The sequence below is a fragment of the Pieris rapae genome, chromosome 14 (genome assembly GCF_905147795.1).
Source record: "Pieris rapae chromosome 14, ilPieRapa1.1, whole genome shotgun sequence".
Lineage (NCBI taxonomy): Eukaryota > Metazoa > Arthropoda > Insecta > Lepidoptera > Pieridae > Pieris > Pieris rapae.
In genome coordinates, this window is record NC_059522.1 from 7,767,834 (window position 1) to 7,781,224 (window position 13,391).

Sequence of the window (13,391 nt, forward strand, 5' to 3'; positions counted from 1 at the left end):
TTCAGAGGTTAATTTCAAATCGCCGTTATTTTTAAGAATGAACTTTAAAACTAACGATATTAAAATCTTTGATGATGCTTGCACGTCCTCATTTTATAGTAATACAACTAATTCAGGCACAGGTTATGAACCTGTGCCTGAGTAATATATAAATACTTTGGCAGACCCCTGGTCTGGAGATCCCGCTTTCCTACCACGTGTTATAAGATTCCCGATCTATTACGTGGAAATGCCGCGAGCGTGTCACAGAAACTTTTTTATATACGTTTCAGTTATTTATTTATCTTGAATGTCAATAATTATTTCCATGTCATTGATTACATTAAAATTTAGGTCCATATTTCATAGTTTTGTCAAATGGTCTAAGAGCCGGCTGCAGGATTAGTTATTAGTATGTTCATCTGTTATTTGCTAAAAACCAAAAATGATAAATAGATGTTGCATGCGTAAGGTCTAGCAGAGTATTTAACCGCGTAATATGGATCGATACATTTTGACAATTGACGTCAATGACATACAAATCTAAACGAGTATATTAAACAATATTATTAGGCAACTAGGCCGATAATAAAAAAAAACCTGTTAAATATTTTCGTCGATATTGTGGTAAAATTTTATTCAATTGAATCGCGGACGAGTCTCCAAACTAGTATTCAAATTTGTATTTGGAATTTTTTATCAAATAATGTAATAGTTTCTAAGATAGAAAAACAGTAAGGCGTTCTAAAACGTTACATTGGCTTGTTTCAATTGAAATTCATTGTTAAAAATGCGAATATTCTGTATAGTATTCCATAACAAAGCCTGTCCCATCTTCCAGTGATAATCGACAGCCCATTGTAAATATATGTACTTACATTTAAACTTTTAAAACAGATACCTTAGGCAATATATATATTCTACTAATACTAACAATAACGTTGAAATAACAAAATTTTTAAAATAAACAACATTAATTAATGTGTGCCTATGAAAACTACGTGAGTATAATCTTATATTAATATTTAACAAAAGACGACTTTTATAGTAACTTTTGTTTAAACAGCATCAGAAATACCTAGTATCTAACATGTATTCCGTATAAATCAAAATAAAAGTTGAAAAAAAAATCTGCTAATTATTGTAGTAAAAATTTACTATTTAAACACAATAGAATTTGTAAATTCAATTTCATGTAAATCAATTTGAACTTAAATTATACTCAGCAACGGTTACGAAAAAATTTGAAAGTGTCTTCATAATTTTTTTTTGAAATACCTTCATTTGAAAAAAATACATTTTTAATGAAATAACGAATTTTTAAAGGCTCAAAACAATATAATAGCGGCATAGTTTTAGGGTGAAATGTGAACCTATCTATCGGCTCTTGAATGATGCAATTTGTAATTACGCTCCATCAGTGGGAAAACGCGCCAGCATTTATTTTTCTTTGAAATCATATTAAGGCTTTATTACAGAAATGACACGTCATCCAGAATTAAAAACACCAGCCGAGACGATATCAATAAAATAATGTTGTAACATTATAGAAATAGTTAGATTTTTGAATACAGTTGCAAATAGATTTCATTATTAAAATTCGTCAATACGTCACAGCTTTAAAAGATAAACAAGTCGAGACAATTTAAGTTACAATGAAAATTAAACCGATAAAAATTATCACGTAATTCAAATATTAAACAATGGAATTTATAAGATCATCGATCTCGTAGTATCAGACGCAAACAGCTCGTGTTTATTGATCGTGCGGTCACGTCTTCGCGGTTATCACCAATGTGGTGGACATACGTAGTAGATCGTAGTACAAAATCATTCATATGATTAAATATATTATCTCGTAGCCCTTAATGCTACTACGATTTAGCTAAGGACAATCTGTGACCATTGAGTCACAGAAATTATAAATATCGCAGCACCCGGCACACGCCGTCATTCACCTTCGGACAAGCACCGCGCGCACCGCATTTACCTTGTGTTATTAACATAAATATTAATCTCTAAAACAATGAAATACTTTATTGTTTTCTTATCTATGTGCATGTTATCAGCCGCAGCAAACCTACGCGAGAGGGTGAGTTTACATAATACGTTCAAAATAACTTTTAAATTTATTTAATTTAATAGTGCAACTTTTTCGTTAGTTAATTTTCGGTAAAATATTTGTGTAACTAAGGTTTTTGTCATATTTAATAATAACATAAAATGGAAACAATTTTTTAAAAAGCATTTTTAAAGGAGTTTCACTTTTCCCGCGTCTCTGTCATTTTCTGTTAATAAAAAAACATTTTCTTCATTCCGCGTAATCAAATAATATAAACAATTAATTTTATATAGATTTGTTTTGCTTAAATCTATGTAAACAAGAATGTGCGTATTTATTGATATTTATCGTCCGACGAAATGTGATGACGTGTTAGCAATCGTGTAATTATATTTTTTTAAAATGTAAAGTTTTCTATAATAATAATATAAACACGCAATTTACGAAGGCAATTTTTATAACTCTTTACATTGTACATTTTAAAGATTGTTCGAGTAAACCGTTAAATGAGATTCAAATTTTCTTAGACTATATAAAACAATATATAATCACTGTCCTTGAACTTGTTCAGTCTGGTCTAGAGGTATTTCGATTCCCCTCCTATGCTAAAGTTAGAATTTAGTGCAACATGCTTAAAAACAACAGTCTTAAAAATTCGGTGTATTTCTTGATTATATTGAATTACCGTTGTGACGCGACGTGCCGATGAACTTTTGTTTCTTAGCTAAAATTTTTAAATAGTCATTAATTAATTTACATTTGGTATATGGTGAAGCGAAGAAATAAAGTTTCAATTCGTATAAAACAATAGTACAGTTATGTAATAAGTGGGATAAACCGGCATCTCCTTTCCTAATGGAAACGTATCTCGGCAACTTTGTATTAATGATATTCTAATGACTGTGAATAAGAAAATGTTAACAATAATTTAGTTTTAGTTTAGTTTATGTTTTAATGTAAGGGTGCGGTATTTAAAAATATATTATTTTTTCTTCCCTTTAAATTAATATTATGAAAGTGCACGAAATTTCTTTTCGTAAAACATTAGACGGATGCAGTTAATTTTCTTCTTTGTTTAAATTTTAAGTCGGCGAAGTGGTGTTATAGTGGATAAGTTTCAAAGCAATTCCTTTTTCCTGATTAATCTGTTTATTAATTTCTATTTTACATTTTAATCTTCTATTATGTAAATGTAATTTTTATACGTATGGGCCAAATATTCTCGTAAGCAATTGTGTAGTAGTTAAATATTTTGTCAATGTATGTAATCTATGTTAGACAATTTAAACACACAAAACCGTAACGGATATATTGTATTTGTTAACGGTCTATTTAGTTTATATCGGCCGAAGTATTCCGCGGCGGATAAACGTTGTACGGATATCGGCACTTATTACCGACGTGACGGAGGCGTTCCTCGTGACGATGATCACGTTTTCCACTTATGGCATATATTTCCTTCGTTTTGCCGGGTATTTGGGCCTAATTTAGGCAAGTGATTATTGTTATGAAGGCCTATTGTTATGAAGTGTGTTTGTTTTTGTGCTTTGCTTAACACATTAAGTGCTCTTTTCTCGGATCCGAGTGGAGCGGGGTATTAATAGAGGTGCCGCCCACTCGGATCTGTGCGAGCAACCCGTTCATTTTTTTGAACCATTGCCGTCCCTAGCCCGCGGATCCGAGTATTCGGCACTCAATGTACATGCCAGCCATTCGAATACGAAAATTTTTGTTTTTTTTTACAATATATAATCATACATAATTAAAACATTCATATTTACTTAATCAAAATTCGTCATAAAAAGTTTTCGTTTCCTGCTATTACTTTGTATACATTGTTTAAGCATTCAATGTGTTAACCCAATAAAGATTTTTCCTATCCGCATATTTTCGTACTTTAGCTCCAAATGCGTCTACGGCTTTGCAGTTATAGATTTTTTCTATTACGTTAATATTTAATTGTAATATTTTTGTATTTTTGTTTGATCGATAATAGGTTAGATTGGCATATGTACGTTGTACTTTTTAAAAATTAACTAGGATGTACTCAATTTCTCAATGCGCATCATAACGTACGACGAGCCGCTATAAAAATGGCGTAAGACTATTATGCATTGCTCTTGAGGCAGGTCAGTTAACAAGTTCTAAACGAGCCAGTACCAGTTATTTTCAGCATGCCTATTAAATATTGTTTTCTTTCTAAAAGAGTCTAAATTATGTTTTTTTTGGTTAATAATGTTTAGGAGGCCACGTCAACCGCAGTAACTATTCGTACTCACAGCGAAACCCCTAACCTCCCGGATACCCTACATGACACAATGTATGGGAATAATTAATGAACTGTGTATACATATTAATAGACGTTTTTAATTGTACAGTCGGTGATCTAGCAAAAGGTTTGCTTCATGTCAATTCCTATACTGTAAAAAATGGTTAGTTTTTTTTTGTAAATAATTTATTACTATTGAATGTAGCGTTGTTTTATTCTATGTGTCTATGTTTCGTTTAATTCTATATTGTTTTGTTGGTGATGTAGTTACCGCATTTGACTAGGTAATCTGTAATGGTAGCTTTTTTATTTTGTTAAATAAGTAACTTACATTCATTTTTAATAATGGTGAAATAAGCTGATAAACATAATCTTGTGAATAAAAACCTTATGTAATAATTAAAGGTAGCTTTTATTAATAAACACATTTAAAAGAGTCAAAACAAATCCAAGATACGGAAAAAAACCAAAATGTTTGAAAGTAAGAAATATTAAATAAGATATCACTGTTTTATGAGAAAATATTTTTCGGTTGTGCGATAAATTGAATATGCCAAGGTCAATAAGGCAAAGACCTGCAGCCAAACATCGGGTTCCTGTTGACAATTTTTCAACATGGATAAGATAGGTTCAATGGCGCGATAAATCGCCTCTTCTTTTCATGTTTTGCATGCATGTTCGTTCCTTTTTTATGAGACAGAAAACAAAGACATATTACTAAAGGGATTTTATCAAACCAGAATAACGGATAAAAAATTTCTTATATCACCTGTATGCAAAACGTTCAGGCCTAAATCCTAGAGGAGGCATAAAGTATAGAATCTTTTGATTTCTATTAGGAAATGCGCTGGTTCGTTTTACAGATAATAAATACCATTTTGCGGATACGTTCAAGGCCATTCCTACGCTCGTACGTTACTCGACTTCGCGGTAGATTACCGCGTGAATAAACAATACAGATAGTATTCGTATTTATTGAAACAATGCCGGAAATTAAATTTTTATTCATCGGTTCGATTCAGCAAAACAATACGTCATTTTTTCGAGACAATTTCGAGCGAAACGCTTTATTATAGGAAAGCGTAAGTGTGGAGTTTGTGGGGCTAGTGATATTGCCATAGATTGTAAGTCTTAATACATATAATTCATCGGTTAACATACAGAATATAATAAAAAAAGAAAAGTGATAAATAGGTACAATTTCTAATATTGTAGTGTTTAAAACTCTAAAACTAACTCTCTCTACAAGTCTCACCAAATACATGCATATTTTGTATTAGAATAAATAACCAAAACTATTACAAAACTGAATTAACATAAAATACCCTACCAAATGTAGTAACGGGCTTCTCACTCAAAAGTGAATCTTTTTTTATATATTTGCCGCTAGACTGATCGGAAAAGACATAATTTTGTATCTGTTTCCCTTTTTAGACAACTAGTTAATCAGCTTGTAACTTAAACAGCTATAATCTATATATTGTCTTTTCTTATCATCTTTAAAAAACACCTGTTAAATTTCCCAAATTAAAGGAGGTTTTATTGGTATTTTAAATAACAGTTATAATTACAAACAAATAATTAATTGTTGATAGTTTTGGTACTAATTAATTGAATTTTTACAGCGGGATAACTATCCTAATGGCTCCGCAATTATTTGTGCTCCACAAACCCCTTGCGGTTGGAAAGTATACAACCCAGTGACTAAGATGATAGAGGTCACAGTTATTAACAAATAGTAAGTATTCTTTTAATTTACTAACATCGTAGCAGAATCAAACAACACCAATAGTGGACAGGCAATGGAGTAATTTTTTCGCTATATAGCCAAAGATTTTTGCATGTTTCATTAATTGTATTTTATTGCTAGGTAGGAAGTAGTAGCGAGTATAGGAAGTTATTACTACGAATGGTATTTTCTTACATTGTTAGATATAAAAAGTCAAATGGAGATTTTCTATAGGTTTTAATTTTAGTTTCGATATAGAAAATAAAACATAAGAACAAGGTTGGTCAGAATCTTAATCGCGGCGTAAGATGCACATTTTACAACTTCTTTAAACTGTTTATTCCTAAAATCCCTAGTTACTTACAAAAATGTATGTTCCTCTCGTGCAGTAGTTTTGATTTGCATTCCCTAGACCACTTGAAACTCCTACTCATAAAACTGATTTATACTACTTTTACCTTGCAAAGTATACTGCTATGAAATTTTAATTAATTTAAAGACGAGTTCAGTTTTTTAAATTTATTTAAAATCTTCTTTTCGATAATTTTTCTTCTGCCTTTTTCTCAGCTACTTATATATATGAATTATTGTAACTCAGTTAACCCTTGGATTAGCTTTTACGTACATATTTGTTTGTACATAATGTTGAATGGTAAAACATTTCTTTACTCTTTTTCCTATAAAAAGAAAATTGATACATCTTTATGTTTTCAGTTGTATATGCCGTGAAGGTTTGTCTTGCACAATTGCGACGGATATCCAAGATTCTAGTACGTACCAGATGAATTGCCAGGATCCAGTACCTGAAGTTGAGGGGGCGAATGAAGAGACTGGTGATGAATAGAGTTGTTTTATAACACCCCTGAGCCAAGACAAAAGTCATCGCAAACGTGACTCGCTTTCGTCGGTCAATTTTTAAAGTAATTAGTCAATACCATCACGACAGTTTACATCGCGACAGCGAGTAACGCGACCAAATTTTAGACTTGGCTATCATTTTATAAATATAATCTGTACTATTAGATATGACATTTAGATATTTGCCGCCTGTGGTCATTAGTATGTAGGTATGACACGATTAAGACGTCAAATTTGGAAACAGAAGTGATGTATTTGCTTTATTAATTAAATATGGTTTAATGCCAGTAAAATTTAATAGTTTTTGTCTTTATTTTATTTTTAAATTCAATGTAAAAAGTAGTATTTTTTTGGAATCTTGATCACTTCTGTTTTTAAATAACGTTTTGTGGATTTGTAGCGTCGTTTTGAGATGGTCGTCTTCTTACATTCATGATTCCGATAAGCATTTTTTGACAAGAATGAATTATTTTTTGATATTTGACATTTTATTCAAGTACACAGAGATCCTAGATTTTCATACATTTTACAATATATATGTTAACAGTTTTTATCTGACATATCGACATAAATAGTTAGTTTAGTGTGTTATCAACTAAGAAGACACCATGACCTTTAAGTTAGTATTTCATGTAACCTGTACAAGTACTTATTAGTTCTTAATTATTGTGTGTGAGGTCCTTATTCCAGAAAGATTTAATATGGGCCTATACAAAAAACATTACAACAGGTATGGCGCACTATCGCCAATTTTATTTGTATGGAATTGTCACGATCAAGTGGTTCACGCTTGTTGTGTGTCTAATTCGTACAACTTGCAATGGCGGGCCATGTCTGTGGTAAATTAATGATGTCTTGGGCACCTAGTTGAAATACTGTTGTAATCTTTGGTGTATGACTTGGATACCTCATGATATAGTCATCAAAGATAGGTTGGAATATGTGACAAGTGTAGTACTTATTACCGATTGTGTATGAATCTATTTCACTTTTTAGAAATTTCTATGTTCTTTTTTATGATGAAATACGATGGTAAATCAAATAATTAAATATTAATTACTTACTACACAAGTAAGGACAGTTCAAATTTAAATATTAGTAATAAATACAATTATAACTAATTACAGTTTTTCACTTGTTTTATTTGTCCTATGTAGTAGTCTGACTGTTCTTTTAATTTTATAATACTTTAAATCAGTATTTAGCTAAATTGTCCTTTAAAATTTGAGTTGCTTGAATTAGGCTCATTAGCCCGTGGGTCGTAGTCAGCGAGGAAACATCCGGATCAGACTTTGTTTCCACCGGTTCCAGCGCCTTTCTTTTTAGCGTAGTTTGGAGGATTATGAGTCTCACTTATTGGTGCACGGCTACGTGAATTTCGCTTTCTGTGTTACCAGTGCCGGGTGAGCCAGGTAGCAAGAGTAGCAAATGCTACGGGCCCCGCGGATTTAGGGGCCCCGCGCTCCAGCGTACTTGTAATAAATAAATCTTAATTCACATAGCAGCGTACTATATTAATTAATATATTATCTTGCCTCACTTCCACATAAAAACTTAAAATATTTGTCATGTTAAATCGTAAAAATAGGTAGGTATTATAGAAACTTTTTACCCTAATGTTCTAAAGTTTCATTAAAATCGATATATTTAGACTAGCATCTATATTACGTTTACCTTTGAAGCAAGGCCAGATTTTTATTTTCTGTTTACAATGTCTTAATCATCTCGCTTTGTGGAATATAGATCATGATTTGCTTAAATAAGTCTAATTTCAAGTTTCTATTATATCAAGTCTTAGTTTGAAATACAAAAATATTTTTTCGTTTTATTTAATACCCTAAACATGAGAAGGGCCCCCTCATAAAATTTGATACAGGCCCCGCGCAGGCTTAATCCGGCACTGTTTGTTACCAGAGAAGAATTATTGTCTCTGGCCGAAATAATATTAAATCGTTGTCGGAATACGGTTGACGGGCGAGTTCGTATGCGAATTGGGGGTCAAGATTGATGGAAGTATACTTAATTATAATTATCAATCTACCATTTGAGATAATTTAACTGACCTCTCTGAGAAATACCTATCATTACATTACCCTGGTTCGCGCTTATTTCCCGGATAATATGTAAATCATATATGGTAGGAGTGAACGCTGTTTATACATATAAATCTAGTTAACATTTTAACTTAGAATTAGCCTGGTTCACAAAAAGTATACCTATAATGCAGTATACCTACATGTATCATGTGCCTTGACTGTAAACCAGTGTCCATGGACAGATTTAGTTTTTATGAATAATATAAACAATTCAAATTAAATGTTTTTTTATTTATAAAGGAAGAGACCCTTGGCCTTAAACAAAACTGTACGTGATAGTATTATTTGTAACATAATGATACAAATGAGTACAAGTAGGTATACATACCCCTACGATTAATTTTTCAACTAGATAATCGGCTGCTATGGAAGATTTTATCAAGATAAAAAAATTATTCATTTCAATAATAATAAACTTAGGCATAGCCAGCAATATGGTTTTACAAGAGGTTGCTCCACAGCCGTTGCTGGCATTAAATTAATTTCCAAGATTTTAAATGCTTGGGAAAAATCTCATGATGCCATTGGAGTTTTTTGGGATTTATCGAAGGCTTTTGACTGTGTCCATCACGGAATCCTTATGAAAAATCTTCAACACTACAATGGCGAAAAAGCGCTAAATGTTATGGAATCATATCTGAGCGATATAATTCAAAAGGTAAATGAAAATGGAACTATATCACAAGAATCATCTGTTACTATGGGCGTACCGCATGGCTCCATACTATTTCCTTCTTAACCCTCGTCCTATATAAATGACCTACCATTTCTTATAAAGGAGGTTCACGAGAAAACCTACTGTTTGCTGATGACACTTTATTTAAAGTGAAACGACGAAATCCATCACCTGAGAATTTAAACAGTGCCATCTCCAGTGTTGTTCATTGGTTTAGTACAAATAATCTTAAGTTTAACGAAAAGAAGGCAAAGTGTATATTAAAAAGTGTGTAAATTTAAAATCTCGACGCATGCCAACGTCCCGCGTGGACGTTATTTTCCGTTTTACTGGCGTAAGTAACGAGGCAAAGTTTAAAAAAATCTATTGGAAAAGTTCAGATATTTTGTTAAATGCGATGTATTCTACCCAATATCTAAATGCCTTATTGTTGCGATAGAGGTTTAATATATATATATATGCCGTGTGGAGCCACGATACATTATATTTTTAGTTTGGTAAATAATTACAGGACGCAGGCAATTTTCGTATAAGGGCTTAACCAATCATCAGTATTGCCCAAATCACCTTTACAAATGATTTATTCAATGAAATTTGCCCCACTACCGTTTCATATTGAGCATTGTAAAACGATTTTTTTTACTTAATGCTCATACATTTTGAATACAATAAATAAAACAATTAATTTCTATTAATGTTTACACGAACAAGTATATAAAATAGATCATGTAATAATATACTCTAATGGTCTGATATTAACTTATATAAAATATACGAAAAACATACATTATACATAATTACATTAATTATTGTTAAGATTATCACTCTAATATTCAATGAAAATTGAAAAATAACGATGACGTAATGTATCATTTATACAGCATTTATTTGTATGGAAAATTTCAATATTTTGGTATTCAAACCATGTTAGTTTTACTTATTTATATGTATATTATATAACATTTTAATATTGTAGGTAGATACAAATCCAACGACTCAACGTATCTCAAAAAAGTGGGCTTAAACGAAATTGAAGGTAGTTTAAAAAATATTCGATGTGTAAGATATTTCGGTACCAGGTAGTGACAGTCGTCTATAGCATGGTTTTACGATATAGATTATGCATATATATATTGTTTTGAATCTATAAAAGCTTTGCACTGTTCGCGAATGTTCTATTCCCTTCGAGTCACGGTAGAGATTTCGTTATAAAGGTTTTGTGCAAATTATGTCAAATTACGTTGAAGAGAGAAGCATTGTTATGGCTGCTGAAATAATTAATACTGTAAGTATTTATTATACAACTGTTTATGATTTGGTAGTGATTGATTCGGACAATCGTTTCGGCGTATAAGCGTATTTCTAGATTCCTAATTTGTCCTTTGAGACGTGTTTCTACACGTCTGTGTATTTAAATTTTTTAGTTTGTGTTTTACTTGTATGTATTTTACCATTTCTCTATGGTTTTATAGTATTTAAATATATTATTAGAACTATTGTTAGATATCTAGGTAGTGCGGTTAAAATTGTAATGATTATAATTTATAGATATTGTATTTATTTTAGTTTTCTCAGGGATCTAATCTGCCAACGATGAACCACACTGGAACACAGTTTTCTCCAGATGCAGTTCCTTTCCAGACTGGAACACTAAACAATTCTGGATACATGAACAAATTGGAACCTCAGATAGCTGATCAAGGTACTTTGTTTTTTAAACACAGATTGAAAACAAACGACAATCTGACCATGCGATGTTTTTGAATGTTGGTGATGTATTTATTGTAAAATAATAATTTATTTCAGAAGCAAGTCCATCAACTACCGGTGGTCTTATTGGGTTTATGAATGATTTTTCAAAAATTAATTTAAACGAGCAACCAGAAAATCAAATTAAAACCGACTTGGGTGAGTGATTGTAGATCAGTCTAGATTATAGAATCTTGGATGGACTTTACAAATGATGCCTTTATTTTTCTTTCTAGATGACAAGAGTCCCGCCGATTCCACCGCGGGTTTGAACGTAGTTTCTGAAGATTCTGATTTATTCTCTTTTCTCAATACAGACAATTTAGATCTGGTTGAACAATGTATGTATAGACAGAGTTATAAGTTTAATTTTCCAATTTTCCGTATAACTGGTGTAGGCAAGATAAATTTATTTTAGGTTTGTCAACAGCTAACTACTACGTATCAATGCTGACACGCGATCAGCGAAATGTTCTAAGATCCATTCGTCCTAATATATTGTACGCATTCTTGGTGGAAGTGGCTAAGATAAGAAATGAGAGACAACGCCTACAACGCCAGGTAATCGACGTAAGTGAATCCCGTAATATAGCTTTAAATTACATTTTAGAAAATTTACTATCATTCTTTAGTGAAAGATTATTCGAGACTTAGGGTCTGTTGCACTATGTCCGGATAAGTTCCATATAAGCTTTTTATTACTTATTTGTAGGATAAACAGTATTTTTGCGTTTCACGACTGTCAGATAGCGATATTTGTCATAAAATGCCAAGTATCTTATTCGGAACTTTTATATTTCGAATAATTTATGTGTTGCATAGCTATTTGGCACTTTATCCATACATTGTGAAACAGGCCCTTAGTAATCAGGATTATTTTCAGGAATGTGCTTTTTGCAAGAACAATGGTGAAAATGAAGAGTTCTACCTGTCTCATGTATTGAAGGACAGTCGTGGTCGTGTGCTGTGCCCAGTCCTCCGCGCTTTTCGCTGCCCACGCTGTGGTGCCACCGGGGATAGGGCGCACACCATCAAATATTGCCATCAAAGATCAACTGATGGTAAATTTATTCTCTTAGTTCATAATATCAGACGGTAATATATGAGAGTAATTATACAAAAGATCTGGTTCGAAGGGGGGTGTTGTCGTAATTATGTAATAGTACTGTCTTTTTAAGCCTTCTTTAAACTTTCTTGTACATTATTTTGAAATCTTGCGCCTGTGTTAAACAACATTAATTTTACTTCTTTTAAATATAAAATTAAGTCGCCTGTTGTGGCTTTTTTAAGGTTTCGATCGCAATGGATACTTCCCTCGCCGTCATGGAAATTCGCCGCCACCAAGTGTGACGCTGGGCTTTAGAATTGCTGAAGCCCGCAGAATGGTCGGAGTGAACGCTGAAGAGCCTCTCTATACTCCAGAAAACTCCGACAACTGGTTTGCCAACAATGGCATACAGTAAATGATGTACAATTACAATCATAGAATACTTACTTTGACGTTGAAAGTATTGCTATGACATATTGACTTACGAGAGTCTGTTTTACTTTACATGTAAAGATTTATATATTGATGACTTGAACACTTGATGTATAGATATTTAGGAATAAGTCATGTTTTGTCTTGATAACTGCAAAGGGTTGGTTTTACTACGTACAGTAGAAATTTCAACGATGGCAAACGGCGTAATTCAATCGTTCCAAAGTTGTATGCAGGCCATACTATTTTCGATGACGAGTCTTGGCCGAATCGAGACAAACTTGCTTTTCATTGGGTATTTCAAATAATTGTTAATTAAATTTTAAAATGAATTCTATTTCGGCAATTTGAATTAAATTAAATTAAAATCATTATTTAGAAAATCGTAAAATATCAACTGTTATAAATCAATTGTTTATTTCCAATGAAATTAATTTTTTAGGGTGTTGGGATTTTGGGTTCAATAAAATTTTTTCAAGAATTTTTTTTTTAT

General features: G+C 31.9%; 2 protein-coding genes across 8 annotated transcripts; both read left to right on the top strand.

Moving 5' to 3' along the window:
- The first annotated feature begins 1,751 nt into the window (after positions 1-1,751).
- LOC111001902 lies at positions 1,752-8,026 on the top strand. The gene is made up of 3 exons (XM_022271965.2): positions 1,752-2,071; positions 5,936-6,048; positions 6,754-8,026. Exons 1-3 carry the CDS (start codon positions 2,006-2,008, stop codon positions 6,881-6,883), a joined length of 309 nt encoding a protein of 102 aa, XP_022127657.1. The 5' UTR covers positions 1,752-2,005; the 3' UTR covers positions 6,884-8,026.
- A 2,770-nt stretch (positions 8,027-10,796) lies between these two features.
- Positions 10,797-13,379, top strand: LOC111001906. 7 transcript variants are annotated; one of them, XM_022271969.2, is made up of 7 exons: positions 10,797-10,954; positions 11,236-11,371; positions 11,476-11,577; positions 11,655-11,759; positions 11,837-11,988; positions 12,302-12,479; positions 12,709-13,379. In XM_022271969.2, the coding sequence occupies exons 1-7, from the start codon at positions 10,898-10,900 to the stop codon at positions 12,879-12,881; spliced, it is 903 nt and encodes a 300-aa protein (XP_022127661.2). In that variant the 5' UTR covers positions 10,797-10,897; the 3' UTR covers positions 12,882-13,379. The 7 variants fall into 7 exon arrangements, with proteins under 7 accessions (XP_022127661.2, XP_022127664.2, XP_022127665.2 ...); XM_022271972.2 differs by having other exon boundaries at positions 11,837-11,979; XM_022271973.2 differs by having other exon boundaries at positions 11,849-11,988.
- Positions 13,380-13,391: the final 12 nt, after the last annotated feature.